The following is an 18,377-nucleotide window of genomic DNA, read 5'->3' on the forward strand; positions in this document are numbered from 1 at the left end:
TATGGAGATGATTGAAACAAAACATCAAAAGACAATGAAGGGAAGGAATTTAATACATTGTTAATGTAGAGCTTCATACATTCATGTACTCAATTTGATTATGGTATTTTGTATAATTGTTCAGCAAAATCTTTTACAAAATAATTATTTTTCTAATTTTATGTTATTTTTCAGAGTGATGCAATCTCAAAGTTAGAAAAAGAACATGACTACAGAGAAGAGCATTTTGATTTTATTCAACAGCATGTTAGGAAATTTTGTTTAAAATGTATCCTTTTATCAGTTTTACTCATGCGTAATACCTTCAAATATGGTATAAATGGGGACAAAAGAAAAAGTTACTTATTACTTGAGTGTATTTTTTAAAATAATTCCTATGTAAGAAAATCTACAAATTTAAGGAGTTTCCCCCTAACAGATTAGTTTTGAAATGCTTGCCTGAGAAAAATAGAGTTACTCATAAAATAATTCATCTTAAAGTTTTGATGGATCCCCCATGCACTGTTGAACTTTATTATGATATGCTATTTGTAGCACATGAATACTTCAAAAAAGTCTCAATTCTTTTAATTAAGCAACTATGGGATCCTTAACAATAGATAACACGTTTTAACATTGTATCCCTTATAAAAATAAGGAGTTGTGGTATTAGTTGCTTTTGAGACAACTATCCATCACAGTTCAAATGAAGTGGGTGTAAGTAATTAAGGGAAACTGTAAAGCCTTCAACAATGAGAAAAACACATACTGCATAGTAATGGGTCTAGTCACTTCACGTACATCAATTAAGTTTACAGGTGAAGTTTTGAGGAGTAAAAAGGTTCTGGAATTATGATATTCAACGTATGGCCTCAAACCTGTCATCATTGTTTGTGGAGGTGTTTGTTTAAAGTTTTTTGATATATTATATCTGTAAAATTATAGATGTTTACTCTAAATTTCATTTGAATTTAATATCTTTCAAATTTCCTTGACCAGTTACTTAGATGGTGCTTCTTTGGTGTACACATCAGTGAAAGAAGAAAAGAATTGTGATTTATTATATAGATATTTAGTACATAGAATTTATGGTTTCCCATTTGATATGCCTGCATATGTTGTAGAAAAAGATAGTGTATTTGTGTAAGTGGATTTTATATTGGCCTATATATTATATATTATTTATTATATTAGCTCTGTATATATATTATAAACTTGTGTCTTACTTTAGTATAATATAGAGGCAAAAAGATGAGGTATGATTACAACCATCCACCATAAATCAAAGATGTAGAATTAAGTTACTTTAGGGCTCCCGTTACATATACTAAAATGTAAAAGACTCGGACATGAAGGAAGGTAAAACAATTAGAATGAGAAAACCAGCAACTGATTTGTGTACAAAACAATAAACGAAAAACAAATATGATCTAATCTTTATCTGAAATATTTAGTTTGGTTTTGATGTGATTTGTGTGGGTTTTTTTTTTTTAATGTTTTTGTATTTTTATAACCAATAAATGCATGGTACTTAAATGTTTTCAGGTCAGGACGTTGTCTTGTCATAAAAACTTAGTTTAAAGCCTTTTTGTTTGCTTACATTTTTCAAGTGCTGTCTAAATGAATATTAGATATACATATAAAAATATACAGGTAACAGGCCTGCACAGCGCAGTATGAAGACATCTTTTATAGAAATGAAATGCTTTCATTTTAAGTATGTCTTAATGCTTTATTAGCCAACTTTGCATGCCAAATAATTTTCATTATCTGCAATTATATTAAAACGATGCTTATCTTTTACAGTCCAGCAGGCTGGGACAATGAGAAAAAAATTAGTATATTATTTGAAAATTTACACAATATGAAACCAGATGATGCATATGAAGATAAAATAGCCAAACCAAAAGTAGGAAAGGTATGTCAGTCAGTTATCAGGGAATTATCATGAAAGTATTGTTGTTTGTGTTAGTAACTTGTTTAATTGTTCTATATGATCACACATTTAGCAGGCAAACTAAACAGGTCAAGTATTGAAAATTAAGAAAGTGGTTAAGTGCGGAGGCATGTTTTACAAATAGTGCCAACATATAGAAATTTTCTTCATTTACCCACAACAAAAATCTATCTCTGTCATAAAGTTGCATGGAAAGAAAGCTTATTCCAAGTATATTTAAGTAAAACCACTTTCTACATACTAAAATTAATCACACAAGCAGTAAGTTTATACAAATAATGAGATTTGAACAGAGTTGGAAATGGTTAAAATCATCATTCCTCTGAGATCCAAGTACTATTTTTTACTTTAAATAGAAGGTTTACTGGTAAACTGCAAAAGTCATTAACAATATGGAATTGGTCAATATTCTTGTATTATGGTTCCTGCTCTTTAGGAAAATGTGTTGTAGAAGATTACAGCCTTGCATAATGTTGAAAACAGGAAAGGACTATATTCCTTGATATGAACTTAATAGTCCTTTTTAATAAATTTTAAAAAGGTAAAAATATGACAAATTCTTGTATTTTTTTACAGCAAATCCAGAGAGATGCAGAAGTAGCAGTAGAAGATGAACAAGTATTCTTACTGAAACAACAAACAACATTAAATAAAACGCCAGCACCAGGCCCAGGAGGGGTTGGTACTCTTAAGAATATATTTTGCTTTAACTGCTTAAATGAATCAAAATTTTCAATCCAATTAAAAAACAGATTCTTTGTCCAAGCTTGGCTTATATCTGTAAGCATAGCTTAGACACAGGTTCTGTAATATAATCAAATTGCAAAATATTCATACTGTAACATTTAACCAGTTAGTTAAAATTGCATTTATTCAGAATACAAAAGTTAAAGGAATTGAAGAAAATCATATTCAGTTACCATTATGCTTCTTTTGGAAAAATGCTATATTCTAGCTTAAATATTGCACTCTATCTTTGATAAGATGGCTTGCCTGAGAGTCGCCTAAATTTTTTGGATTAAAATATTTCAATTGTACTGTTATGGAGTTGTATTTTATTAATATTTTAAAACTCGAGCAAAACTGGCTTCTTTGAAATAGAAGCTTATGTAATTGGCTATATAGGCAGCAAACTAACAGTAACAAAAAAATTACAGGAATCTCCTCAGCGGCCCCCAGCAGGTACATCTACAACCACTCCGCCAAGACAACAACAGACAACACCCCAGTCCACAGCATCACCTAAAAAGGTTAGTTATCATATTTATATCACGGTCAGGCACAAATCACATGTGTTAATTGGAATGTATCAGTATATTACAAAATGCAGAAGGTAGATAAGTTTTCAGTTATAATTTGAGACTTCTAATAGCAGTGAATTCTTCTAATTATTACTGTTTTTTCTAGCATTTTTTTTATTTGTAAAGTTTAGCCATCGTTCCAAAGTTGCATAATAAATTGGATGCTGTGAAACAATTCATCTTTATGGTTGTTAGATTAGTATGAAATGAGAAGTTCAAATAATATTTGTTAAGTCCTGTTAGCCAGATTTGACATCTAGAGTGTTATTAGACCTCAGTAAAATAGTAAAATTTTGACTAACAGGACCATTTCAAAATGAGAGCATGCATTGCCTATCATCAGCATTTTGTAATTCACTGTAAGCACTTTATATTTGCAATCAAATGAAAAATATTCATGTTGGAAAATGATTTTTCATATCTAGTTTTAGTAATAATTTTCAACCATGATTAATAAGTGACATTTTCTTTCACTCAAAAGGAAGATAAAAAAAATTTATAATCTTTTATTTATTTTGTAAAACCAGTATTTGATTTATTTGTATCTAACATGCATTGTATTTGTTTTTTGTATTTATAACTGTTAATAAAACTCTACTCTATGTAATCATCATGATAAGTATGCAAAATCTTTAAAGTTGGTGGAATTTTCTAAGGGCTATTCCAGAAAAAAATGTATGTGGGGGGGGGGGGGGGGGGGGGGTGGGGGGGGGGGGGGGGGGTTGGAAGGCACATTGTATTATTAATAATACATAGGTGATGGGTATCAGAGCAACTTTTCACACTATAATGCACTATAATTCTCAATTACAATTGTCTGGGTGGCGGGTGCTGACAAAAACTGCCTTCCAACCCCCCATACATTTTCCCATACATTTTTTTCTGGAATAGCCCTAAATGTTTTGATAAAATGAAAAAATTTGAAAAAAAACAAAATGAATTAGAAAATGATGGTATCTTAGTCAGGAGTAATTGTTTGTGTTGTTTTGTTTACTTTGTTACTGTTTGTTATGATTTTGTTTCTCTATATTTTTGTTCACGTTAGTATTTTATGTTTATTTCCTGTAGCGCCTGGTAAGTCTGTGTACTAAACAACATAGCGTGTCTACTAATTCTGTAGCCTGTATTATATATATACAGCATGTATATCACTGCTGGCATGTTATCTTGTGATAACTGTTCCACTTCTTAGCCTACATAAATAATTTGCCCTCCCCCATCTGGATAGATGTTGAATTTTTGAACATTCTTCCAAAGACGTTCAGTATTTTTATAATGTATAATGTCAAACTATTAACCTTTTCAACAGTCAGTTACTTGAACTTTTTGTATATTTTCTTGTCACAACTGTTCAACTTTCAACATACATGAATTAACACCTAAAAAAGTATTTAAAGTGTACTTTGTTTCAATTAAGTTACAAGAAAATATTTGAAATACAACCTGTTTAACTTTAAGTTAAATCTTTAAATAACACATCTTGCATCTGACCTAGGATGAATATCCATCTTCATTTCTGCCACATAAAAAATGTTAAATATTTTATATTATGGCTGGCACAAGAGAACAAACATATTTCTTCTGGCTATATTTTATATCTTCAACTTATAACTTATCTTTTTATGTATACCATACCACAAAAAAAGCCTTAAATTGTACAAATAGAATTTTACTCTTTCTCTTCATACTTCCATTTCTCAATTGTTTTGACTATGTTACATCCTAAAGAAATTAAGTAATATCTGTCCATTTATTTATAACGCAAATAGTGTTTATGGTTAAAAACTGAATTTGAAAAAGATTTATAATCAGACTTGTTGAATGGTTTGCCACTGCATCTACTTCTAAGAATGTACAAGCATAGAACTCTACTCTTGCTGTTTACAACAGTTATATATGTTTTAAGTAGAAATTGTAGAATGCTACTATCTACAGTATAGTTGTTAGAATTCAGGCATTAATAATTATAAAAGAAAATACACATTTTTGCATCACTGTGTAGTTACTGTGAAATTTATAATCATAGTTTTTTCTATTATTTCTTAGCTTAGACTATCAAAGACATTAGGTATTCAAAAGTTCCAAACATACATATGAAAATAAGAAGATGTGGTATTATTGACAATGAACAAAACACAAATATGATGTACAAATACATTAAGTTCAAGACTTTCAGATCTGTTGTTAAATAGTCATAGAAGATGTTTTTGCTACTATTCTGCATTTATTTCTATGAAAAAATCTTAAACATCAGAGGAGAAGTCTTCAAACCAAATTTTCATTTTGTATTTTATATAGAGAAAGGTTAGTTTAAATGTGTGCTTAAAAGATGTTACTATTAAAATGTGTGTTTTATATAAATGTGGAGTTGTGCATAAATCCTGTATAAAACAGAAACTCAATTAACAAATTTTTAGAGATGTGTTTATTATTGGTGAACATGTGGATTTTAAACGTAATAATTTAAATACAACATAACACTAAAACTTATTAGGTTTTGTATGGTTTATATTTGGAATTTGGTGTACTATAACAAGTTATTAAATCTTTTAATAGATTTAAACCAGCATCTAATTACTATAATGTTAACCATATCATATACATGGATTGAGTTTGGATTTATGTGTTAATTTTAAGCTTATATACGACATAAAACCCTATTGCAAAGTAAATGAAATACCATTTAAAAATAAAATCTAGTCAGGTTGTTTTTTTGTCATGGTTTGTTGTATTTTTGTTGTAAAATAAAATATTGCAGTGGCTAGTTTGAGTTTGCTAGAACTTGGCTGATTTGTAAATAATTAGTGAGTCTAAAATAGAAAATAATATGGTATTTTATTATTTCCTAGATAAAAAAAACTTTATTAGAAGTCAATATCTTTGGTCTCTCATGTTACAAAGGTTCAGAACTTGAATATAAAAGACAAATAGGACATTTACATTTTATTGGATATTTATCATTAACGTTATTATTGCATTTGCAGTTATTTCAATTCTTTATTACTTTAAGCACATTATGCTCATCAGTGCAATAAATACAAATACATTTCTTATAACACAACATGACATAATACATTAGAGAAGCAAATAAATATCAAGTATTGACCAATAACAGTTGGGTCCTATGATGAAGTGCATTAAACAAAAATTTACACAAATTACGCAAATCTTTTACATTTTCAGTGCTGAGAAATTGCACTAATTTGGCGGTCTATAATAATAAGGTTTAATAAACTGTCTCTTTAAGTCTCTAAAGCATTCACATTGTAAAACAAAATGGAATTCATCAGTCCATTCATTAGGAGGCGGTACCGCGGTACTTTTACCCTCCTATGCTATTGACAAGTACCGCCTAAATGTAGAAATTTTTATATAAGATATTCATGGAATAAATTGAAAAGTACCACCTACAAACGTGGAAAGAACCAGTCAAGATGAAAGATAATGAAACCCCTGATTCATCTTCAGTGATATTCAAAGTACAAAGAGTACATTTTCTATCTAACCTATTTACTCCATGATAACGGCCTACTTCAACAACAAAAATATGGGAAGACAATCTAAGCCGAGTTAAATTCACTCTAAAATTCCTATGTTAGATAATTCTTAGATAATTCTGTAAACATACATTATTGGCAATATATTTATATAAATAACACTATTTATGAAGTAAATATTTATGGCATACTTAAAGGATGTACTTAACATATTGTTTTAAAAAATATATGTATGCATGCTAGACTTTCAATTCCTTGGATATCAAAGGGCTGTGAATACATTTTGAAAATTACCACAACTATCAATATTGCCAGACGACTTAAAGTGATTCCTAAACATTTGTAAGAGAATATTACAGAAATAAGAGTGCTATTTTTTGTAGTAAACCTGTTCCATTTCTTTAATAAAGAAATGTATCAATTTGTGAATTTACAGCACGTTTTTTCAACAATTGGTATTGACACTGGTATTGACACTGCTATTATTTTCAGCACAAAATTAGCTATGAAAAAGAGGCTTTCAAGAAATGAGATTTATGATTTGAAAAAATATACAGATACATCTGAATCTTTTAAGAATGGTCACAATTAGTGTAAGAATGGATATTTAATTCTGTGTTTTTTAAGAATAATCAAACTGTATTATTTTCAATGAGTTTTATAAGTTTTCAACTGAATTATATTTCAGATGGAGGGAGCCAAACCTGGTACAGCACCTGGAAGTGAAGGAATGCTGGCTAATTTCTTCAACAGTCTACTGAATAAAAATCCTAAAGGAGGCGGCACACCAGTAGCTGGAAATAAAGCAGGTTAGTTAAGGAATAGGATAGTTGATTTAGAAATTTAAAATATATGATACTGAATTTGTGATGTCAAACTTGCATTAGGGTTGAATACAACTCGCCACATTTTAAAAGAGTTTTATGTTTTCATTCTAATCCTGGTGGACACAGAATTTCTTTGTTACAGTTTTTTTTAATAATCTCCTTTATATGTTTATATTGTTAAAAAAGACAAAGGATATTAAAAGGTTGTTGTTGTAAATGAAAAATTCTCAAAAATAACCTCCACCGTGTTTTCTCATAAGATTTAGATTCTCATCTAACCACTACTTCATTCCTCTTTCTTTTAGTACACAAGTACTGTGATTTACAGTACTAAAGATTAATAAGATACCATATCCTGTTGACTTCAGCATGAATGTTGAAGAAAAATTGTCACATGCATGTTTTATTGTTGTGATGTTTTGTTAATCAAAACATTTATGTTGGTCTTTAGTTATAAATCTGTTTACTTACATACTAGCAAATTCACCTCCAACTCCAGGTAACATTTAAATTTTTAAATTAAATCCCAGATTTTTTTTTCTTTTGATTTGTTTGGGTTTTTTGAATGTTTTTGGTGGTGAAAGATTTTTTTTATTTCTGCTGACATTTCAAACTATCTTTTAAGCAAAACAGAACGGTGAATAAAAAAAGCTTTTGCTTGTAGCTCCTCTGGTCCAAACAGAGATATATTTATTTTAAACAATGACTAGAAAACTACAGAGCAAATACTCAAGCAGTTTGGCTTTGTTTCATGTGTGCTTGGCATGGTTTTAGGTTTAGGTGGAAATCCTACCAGAATTAGTCTGCATGCAGCCTTGGATGGGGACGTAAAATTACGGACCCGAGGTAAAATAGAAGTGTAGGCTTTAAGTATGTGCTTGTGTTCTGCTTAATCAGATACTTAGATTTAGCTGAATTTCTTTCTGTGTGATTTTTCTTGTACTGAATAACCATTTTTTAGCTGACCTGACCAGCTTCTTCTCATCAGCTTTTCTCATCACTTGGTAAACTTTTACAAAAATCTTCTCCTCTGAAACTACTGGGCCAAATTTAACCAAACGTGGCCACAATCATCATTGGGGTATCTAGTTTAAAAAATGTGTGGCATGACCCTGCCTAATAACCAAGATGACTGCCATGGCTGAAAATAGAACATAAGGGTAAAATGTAGATTTTGGCTTATAACTCTGAAACCAAAGCATTTATAGCAAATCTGACATGGGGTAAAATTGTCTTTTAGGTCAAGATCTATCTGCCATGAAATTTTCAGACAAATCGAACAACCCGTTGTTGGGTTGCTGCCCCCAAATTAGTAATTTTAAGGAAATTTTGCAGTTTTTGGTTATTATCTTGAATATTATTATAGATAGAGATAAACTGTAAACAGCAATAATGTTCAGCAAAGTAAGATCTACAAATAAGTCAATATGACCAAAATTGTCAGTTGACCCCTTAAGGAGTTATTGCCCTTTACAGTAATTTTTTAACAATTTTCATAAATTTTTGTAAATTTTTGTAAATTTTTAGAAAATATTTTCCACTGTAATTACTGGACCAATCTATTATAGATAGAGATAATTGTAGCAACAAGAATGTTCAGTAAAATAAGATCTACAAACACATCAAGATCACCAAAACACAATTTTGTCATGAATTTATCTGTGTCCATTGTTTAATATGCACCAAGGTGAGCGACACAGGCTCTTGAGAGTCTCTAGTCAATGTATTGTGATTTGAATAAAAATTTTTGTAAATAAGACAAAATGTGGAGTATAAATCAATCAGACCGCATCCTGATTAATGACATGGACCAAAAATCTCTTGAGGTTAACATACAGTCTTGAACAATAGTTTCTATACAATTTGTTAAAATTTTATAAAATGTATAGAAAAGATACAAAGTCTTTCAAAGATCACACACAAACACTTTATAATCTGTAAAATGCACCCCTCCCCCCCCCCCACACACACACAAAAAACCCATTAAAATCACTAATACTATGTTCTTGACTTGAGATAGGCACATGAACTATAAGAATGGATTTCTTATTTATTTTATCAAGTCTACTGTTAACAGGTGCTGTGTTATTTTTAAAACACTAATGCTTAAATATCTAATGAAAAAAACGAAACATTTGAAAACTTGTTTAATAATTGGACTCACTATTTTATCAAATCATTTCTTAGTAATTTGGGGAAAATGTAGCTTAGTCATAATAACACATTAAGACATGAAAGCAGTTTGATTTGTTAATTTTTGAATAGTTTATATTTTGAAAAAATAAGAGTTCAGACTTTTTTTGAAATTTTTATGCCCTTATGACATTAACCCTATCCTCCATGGAATTTATCCATACTTGATTCGAATAGGGTTTTTCAATAAAAAAAAAATCATTAGGTTTAAAGTATTAATATTTAATGCATTTCCAAAGCGAATATTTCATCAATGAAACTCCATTCAGATATTCTCATGAATACCTTTTTATACGACCGCAAAATTTGAAAAATTTTTCGTCGTATATTGCTATCACGTTGGCGTCGGTGTCGTCGGCGTCGTCGTCGTCCGGCGTCCGAATACTTTTAGTTTTCGCACTCTAACTTTAGTAAAAGTGAATGGAAATCTATGAAATTTTAACACAAGGTTTATGACCACAAAAGGAAGGTTGGTATTGATTTTGGGAGTTTTGGTCCCAACATTTTAGGAATTAGGGGCCAAAAAGAGCCCAAATAAGCATTTTCTTGGTTTTCGCACTATAACTTTAGTAAAAGTGAATAGAAATCTATGAAATTTTGACACAAGGTTTATGACCACAAAAGGAAGGTTGGGATTGATTTTGGGAGTTTTGATTCCAACAGTTTAGGAATTAAGGGCCAAAAAAGGGCCCAAATAAGCATTATTCTTGGTTTTTGCACCATAACTTTAGTATAAGTAAATAGAAATCTATGAAATTTAAACACAAGGTTTATGACCATAAAAGGAAGGTTGGGTTTGATTTTGGGAGTTTTGGTCCTAACAGTTTAGGAATAAGGGGCCCAAAGGGTCCAAAATTGAACTTTGTGTGATTTCATCAAAAATTGAATAATTGGGGTTCTTTGATATGCCGAATCTAACTATGTATGTAGATTCTTAATTTTTGGTCCCGTTTTCAAATTGGTCTACATTAAGGTCCAAAGGGTCCAAAATTAAACTTAGTTTGATTTTAACAAAAATTAAATCCTTGGGGTTCTTTGATATGCTGAATCTAAAAATGTACTTAGATTTTTAATTATTGGCCTAGTTTTCAAGTTAGTCCAAATTGGGGTCCAAAATTAAACTTTGTTTGTTTTCATCAAAAATTGAATAATTGGGGTTCTTTGATATGCCAAATCTAACTGTGTATGTAGATTCTTAATTTTGGTCCAGTTTTCAAATTGGTCTACATTAAGGTCCAAAGGGTCCAAAATTAAACTAAGTTTGATTTTAACAAAAATTAAATTCTTGGGCTTATTTGATATGCTTTATCTAAATATGTACTTTGATTTTTGATTATGGGCCCAGTTTTCAAGTTAGTCCAAATCAGGATTCCATATCAAGTATTGTGCAATAGCAAGAAATTTTCAATTGCACAGTATTGCACAATAGCAAGAAATATCTAATTGCACAATATTGTGCAATAGCAATTAATTTTCAATTGGAGTTATCTTTCTTTGTATAGAATAGTAGTTGATAATATATGTTGGAAATTTGCCAGACATGACTATGATGTCATTTTCTATTTTTATTTGCCAATAACTTTATGTAAATAACTTCATTGGAAATTTGCCAATATAAAATGTTGCTGATGAAGCTTTTTTTCCTTATCTTATCTAAAATGTTTTTAGATAATGTATGTTTGAAATTTGCCAGACATGACTATGATGTCATTTTCTATTTTTATTTGCCAATAACTTTATGTATATTCACTTTTACTACCAACCAATCTTTACCATTCAGTGATAACAAACACTTTATTTTACATTTTAATATTTTATGATGTATTTAAAAGAGTAGTTATTGTTGCAAACTCCATTAGAAATTTGAATTAATATCAGTTTTGGAAAAAGGGAAGCGGGGATGTGAAAAAAAAGGGGGGGGGGGGTTTAAATTTTTCTCATTTCAGATTTCATAAATAAAAAGAAAATTTCTTCAAACATTTTTTTGAGAGGATTAATATTCAACAGCATAGTGAATTGCTCAAAGGCAAAAAAAAAAACTTTTAAGTTCATTAGACCACATTCATTCTGTGTCAGAAACCTATGCTGTGTCAACTATTTAATTTTAGATTTAAAAAGTTTGAAGAAGAAATCTTTAATTGATTTGTAAAATCTTGACATTTGTTTTGTGTAAAAAAAAAAACATGTAATGTCAAAAATTTGATCACAATCCAAATTCAGAGCTGTATCACGCTTGAATGTTTTGTCCATACTTGCCCCAACTGTTCAGGGTTCGACCTCTGCGGTCGTATAAAGCTGCGCCCTGCGGAGCACCTGGTTTTACATTGGATACAAATTTTATAAAGTCTGAAACAGATTTTTCATATGCAAGGCATTTCAACTGAGGCACTACTACACAGGCGTCAAAAGGCGTCATTATGGAGTGAAAGGTTGAGGAACAAAATGTTTTCTGATTTGTGCTTCTGTCTGTTGGCGTATACCATATCCAGATAAAGTTTCAGTTTAGATAGATTACCACATAGTTGAGTCATACCAAGTTGAAACCTAGTACACAATATTTTTCACATGTGAAATTTTTAAAACTTATACCAATATAGGATTTTAATATAGATTTCACAGTTCACTGAACGCCAAAAAGTGATAGTGCAAGTGACCCATGGTGTTATATGGACAGACATTCATTTAAATATGCTCTTATTAGAAAAAATAGGGTTTCGACTTCTATGTAAAAGTAGCAGGTGTGTACTTGTGTGCTTTAAATATTGACACCTTTGAAGTTTTTATGCCCTGTCAAAAAGTAACAGGGCAATAAGTTGTGATCTTGTTTGTCTTTTTCTGCCAGTCTTGTTTTGACATCTCTTCAATGTTGTTATTTAGTCTTTTCCTAATTATTGTATTCTTATTTTTTATCTTTACATATTCAGTGTTCTTGTCCAGTCGAGTAGGGGTAACCAAATATTAAATTTCCTTCAATATCTCATGTCAGCCTTTTCCAGATCATTGAAGTTTACCTTCAAAGTTCCTGGGTTCTCTCCCTTTATCATTGGTGAAATCTCTTAATAAAGTCAATTTTGTTGTTATAGAGATTTAAAATTCAAACAAATGTTAGGATATATTGAATGCAGTTTCCTTATAGCAATTTTTACTTATCGCTACTTATTTCCCTTGATAATTTAGAAAATTGCCAGCTTCTGTTCTATCTTTTGATTGATTTTTTCCACAATGATTGTTTCCCTACAACTTCAATTGAATTTTGTCTATTTTTAGATATTTTCCATTTTCTAAACATGCTAAATGGTTTGATTTACCAATCAAGTTATTTTTTTTGGTGGTTGGGATTCTGTTTCCTCTACCATTACGTCACATTATTTTTGTTCTGGCTGACATTATTTTAGACTTTTTAGCTAGTTTTAGGTGTAGCTTTAATGGAAATATTGCCTAGAAAATTGAACTACAGGGATTCATTATTATTTGTGGTGTACTAATATTCATGGATTTTTTGGGGTAAAAGTGGACTATGACATAAAGTGTTCCACAATAGTGCAGTATTTTTCATAATCAAGATTTTTTTTGTCTTTTGTGTTCTCTATTGTCAATTCTTTTTCAAACCACTGCTATAATTGAGTGTTAAACTTTTCTTTTATATTTGTAAAGCCTCATGTGAGTTGTCTTAGGATGGGGAGCTTTTCTATTTTTTCACTTGACAAAAAATTCAATACATAATGTGTAAACATTTAGAAAAAAAATGATTGAAAGAAGTATAAGAAATCTCCTTTTTTGCAATCAATAAGCACTATAAAACCTTAAAAATAAAATAAATGCCTTAAAACTGCTGTAAAATTTGATTTGTTATTTTATCCATAATGATACCATGATATTATGTTTTGACAGATAAAGCTGCCGTTTCTCAAGATGCTGCTGCTGAATTAGAGAGGATGAGGCGAACAAAGAAGGCTATACCTGAAGTCAAACCTAATGGACCTGATAGCACGGCCACATGATCTCACTTTAATTCTAGTTATTCTTGAAAATTATAAAAAATCTACAGCACTGGCCCTTAATAAACATATATCTGTGATGGTCAGTAGCATGGTCCAGTAGCCGATAAAATGCCAAAGGGACCATTGATGAAGTTTACCATTTCCTATCATGCCCAAAGAAAACAAATAACAGCTGGGAAAATGTAAATTTCATGAGCCTGAAAAATTAACATGGTTGTGTGAGTGGCAAGAAGAGTTATGTCCCTTTGACATCAGGGTAGCCATTGGGGAACATGCTTCAGAGGTCAAAGGCTAAAGTGCAAAGTTATATTCTTGTTACATCTTTTGTTTTCATGGACGTAGAATCTAGTCAGTCTGCTTGGCATTACACATTGTCATAATATGTTTACAAATTACGCTTTGTACTAAATTTCTTTACACAAATTTCCTGGGCAATTACCTTTTTTAAGTCTCATAAATTTTACTGTTTGTGTGTTCACATTCCATCATTAGTTTAAGTGCACCTTTTATAATATAACTACTTGAAATTCAAACAATTTTTCATTATAAAAAGGCATCTCATATTTAAGAAAATAATTGAAAGACTATCTAATTCAATTACTTTGGAAGAATGTACATTTTTTATCATTTGTGAAAAAAAATAATATAGACCAAATAAAAGATTGTATAAATGGTAGAAATCATATTTTTGCATTTAGAATTGCATGTAATATATTTAAAAAAAACACAGTCATAAGTCAGATTATATATTAGATTCTACACAATGTGTAAAGTTAATCCTCTTGTAGAATTATACTTTCATATGCACCTTCTTGGGTATTGACCACTGAAATGTTAGTTTGCTCACATAAAATAATTGTGCAATAGAGTTTAGTGCTAAATTAAAACTTTCCTATTGTATCAATTTTGTTAATCCATACTTTCGCTCAGTTTGAAAGACACGCAATTGACCAATTTTCGTTTTCAGATTTTTGCAATTTTCAAAGAACTTCTTTAAAGTTATAATTGCCTTTTCAAATTTGTATTTTTTTTTTCACATGACTGTAATCCAACTTTGGGAAATTTGCATTTTATTTAATTATCAATTCTAAATAAAGTTATTTCATGAATTTGCCCCTGTCAAAATCTTATTAAAATGTTTCAAAAAAGAAATTATCTTGTGATAACATACCAAATATTAACTGAATATTATGTGCAAGTGGGCTAATTCGTTTATTGTGGAATATCTATTTATTGAAAGGTTCTGTAACAAAAGATACAATGGGAAAGTTTTATTATGAATAAGAGGCATTTTCTCAATGAATGTCCACTCTTAATCATGAAATTCCTATGTGTATCCAACCCTGATGAAATATTCCAGTTACAAGGAAATATTTTTAAATTGTTTATGTATGTTATTGTATATTATATGTATAAGTTGCTGTGAATAGTTCCTGTACAAAGTACTTGTAGAGGCTGCTTGACGTTATTGTAGGTCATAAATTAATACCAAACTATTGATTTGGTGTGATATAAGAAAAATTATTCAAAATCTTGAACGAGTATCACTTTGAAATGAGCTTAACTGTAAGGTTATTTTGTTTAATAGGATGAAAGAATGCCTTTATGCTTTTATTATTTTATAATAAAATGTACTACATTAGTGGACTTGCAAGATTGTTATTTTAAAACTTACTTTGAAAAAAAAATACTTAAAAATTATGTGAATAGTCCTTCTGTTTAAAGGAACATATTGCATTTTCATATTGCTTCAAAATTTGAAAACTGCTTCCCAATTATTTATATATCTTTGAATTTTAAGTTCAGATTCTTTGATTTTGTGAAAGCATAACTATTTTTTTAATTATTTGGTGCATTTTGTTATTTAGAGCAAACATACAACTGAACCATTCATTTGATGCTTATTCAAAATTTTGTTTAGTATTTGTACATAAAAACCAATTTGTAAATGATTGTTATTTATTTTATGTAAAAAATTTATGTAAATCATGAAAGCTAAACTTTATCATTATAAGTAAGAGGGTGTGTTTAAAGTACTAGTATATGCAATTTGTTTTCCTTGCTTATAAAGTGTATCTTTGTGAGACTATATGAAGAGTGCCATTGTAAATAACTTGGCAAGTAACTAACCATAAGTTGCCATGATGCTTTAAAATTGAAAGTATTATAGATTTAGACTGTTACTTTATGATTTCTAAGTATAAATTAAGCAGTCTGTATTTAACAAAAGATATTTGTTTAGTCCCTAAATTAGTGCTTTGTTATGATTGTCATAGCATTTAAGTAACTTAGTCCTTAAAGTTTGCATTAAATTTGTGCTATTACGCAATACCATGGCTAAATTAGCAAAAGGCATACAGAGGCAGATTTAGGGGTCCCATGAGGAAAGTCCTCTCCCCCCATTTATGTGGGAAAATTTGGTTGATTATATAGGGAATCACTGGAACATGCCTCCTCTTAGGAAGTCCACCCCTTTATGAAAATTTTTGGATACACCACTGGCATTCTTTTTTCAGATTTCACAGTAAGATTATTGTCAAAAGAGTTCAAAACTTAATATTTCATTATTGTGGTCAGTAAACAGTTAATAGGACAGAGCATACACATTTTTGATGCTGTTACTGAACAATTAATTTGATAGATTGAAACAGATTGTTAATGCTGTTATGGAACTGCTAAAATGAAAGATTTATACAGATTTATTATGTAAGGGTTTTATCTTGTAGAATTTAGAAGCTGGTAACAGGGTTTGAATTTTAAGGTTTATGTGAAATATTGAATGGCAGAAAATAATGTTTGTATGGTGCTGGCTGAATTCCAGAGAGTGCATTTATGTATGATAAGGAATTGATTGTTGAAAACTGAGTTTTGTTTAAACCAAACGTTTAACCAATACATAAAGCAATATTGATATTTATACTAACATCACAGAATGATATAACATGAAGGTCTTATAAAATTTCCACTGGGCAATATATTAAATTTTTCAAAACTCCATTAAGATAATGTTCAAGTCATGGAGAAGAAAATGGCACCCAGGTTCATCCACAAAACCAGAATTTATATATTTATACATTAATTTTTATTGCAGAATAACTAATTATATGAAAAGAGTTGTTCATTTTAAGGCAGAATTTTTAAGATTCATGAATCTATGTATATCTTCCACAAAATGGTTGTCAAGGAATATATATGTATAGACTAAAATGGGAAAAAAACGCTACAAAAGTTTTAAAAATTTGTTAAAAAAATATATTTTGATAGATAAAATCAAAAATAAACAATAAATAAAAAAGATATGTATATATGAAAGGCCTTAGTTAAGAGAAAGTTTGGAAAGTAAATCTATAAATTCACCTAAGATAAAATGATGTTTGTAGATTAGTGTATTTTCACAGCATAATTTATTATTTTGTACTATGGTAAGAGGTTTTTGTCAAATTTTTATATTTTTTTCAATACTATATACCGAAGCATCACCATGTCATTATCATCTAATACAGGAATGTTTTATTGAATGTTGTTATATTTACTGTAAGGTCAGGGTCACTTCTGTTATTTTGGTCTAATAATTGCTCTACAGTGACCATGGTGACACTTGTTGTCACTGAATATTCACCTTGGTGAGAAAACAAATAATTATTTCAAAAGATTTATTTTTTAACTTTTAAGTTTCAACCACTGTAGGTAAAGTCGATATAATGTCTGATTTTGACAATGATATTGTTTGGTTGTGATTCATTGCTTTCAGTGTCAAATGAGGTACAGATGCTGTGTGCATCCTGCTTAGTTGTATATTTGCAGCAATGAGAAATTCGCTTATCAAATTATATGTCTATTTCTTTTCATCATTCACAAAATTACAGCATATGAATTTATTGCTCTTTATTGTCAGTGCAATTAATAAATTTGTCATTACCAAGGTTTTGACTTTTGAAAAGATCTATAAAACAGAGGGTAGTGCGCTGAGCAAGGACATTACCAGAATTGACCCTAATTTTATTGTATGCCTAACAACCTTATAAAACTGTTATATCTTGCCAGTATTATTTTAGTGCAAATATCTTCCTTCAATTCCCCTTCCTGCCTGAACCCCTCTATTTTTCATCTGCTTGATAGTGAGCAATAGATGTATTCATATAATATTCAATTTTTTATTTTTCATTGTTGACTCATATCTGTTTTTGTTTTGCTTAGGAATTTATTATTGTATAATTCAGAGCATTGAAAAAGGATGCTTGTACTCTATTTATGAATAGCATTTACATTTCCAGCTTGGTTTGAAAGGAGTTAGTTCGGTAAGGGCCATATTTGGCCCCAATTATAAAGTTCATAGTTACAAGACAATAAATGTTTTACGTTGCCTTAAAGACATGTTAGAAAGATAAACAGAACTATTTTTGTCAAAGTTTAATTCTAACACGTTGATTTATACATCCAAAAAAGGTCAAGATAAGGGATTTTGGTGAAATTTGACAAAATCAGCTAGATTTCAACCAAATAAAGGACCAGGAAACATAGAGCGCAGGCGTCGACAAGCTTAAGATTCAAATAAGACATGTGAAATGTCTTCACAAACATTATTTTAAAAGATCTTTGTTGTCGACGTATGCGCTCTATGT

General features: G+C 29.9%; 1 protein-coding gene across 3 annotated transcripts in view; it reads left to right on the forward strand.

Annotated features, from left to right (window-relative positions):
* The window catches only part of LOC139525438 (cytoplasmic dynein 1 light intermediate chain 2-like), a 34,759-nt gene extending 18,384 nt beyond the window's left edge, over positions 1-16,375 (forward strand). Inside the window, exons 6-13 of one of the 3 annotated variants that reach the window (XM_071320766.1) lie at positions 175-268; positions 987-1,122; positions 1,786-1,897; positions 2,513-2,614; positions 3,094-3,186; positions 7,423-7,543; positions 8,040-8,060; positions 13,646-16,375. In XM_071320766.1, the coding sequence (XP_071176867.1) occupies positions 175-268; positions 987-1,122; positions 1,786-1,897; positions 2,513-2,614; positions 3,094-3,186; positions 7,423-7,543; positions 8,040-8,060; positions 13,646-13,755 (789 nt within the window). In that variant the 3' untranslated portion in view covers positions 13,756-16,375. Of the gene's footprint in view, positions 1-174; positions 269-986; positions 1,123-1,785; positions 1,898-2,512; positions 2,615-3,093; positions 3,187-7,422; positions 7,544-8,039; positions 8,061-8,335; positions 8,408-13,645 lie in introns of all 3 variants that reach the window. The other 2 variants (XM_071320765.1, XM_071320767.1) reach the window with 2 other exon arrangements.
* The last annotated feature ends 2,002 nt before the right edge of the window (positions 16,376-18,377 follow it).

Source organism: Mytilus edulis, chromosome 5, assembly GCF_963676685.1.
Source record: "Mytilus edulis chromosome 5, xbMytEdul2.2, whole genome shotgun sequence".
In the NCBI taxonomy this organism is placed as follows: Eukaryota; Metazoa; Mollusca; class Bivalvia; order Mytilida; family Mytilidae; genus Mytilus; species Mytilus edulis.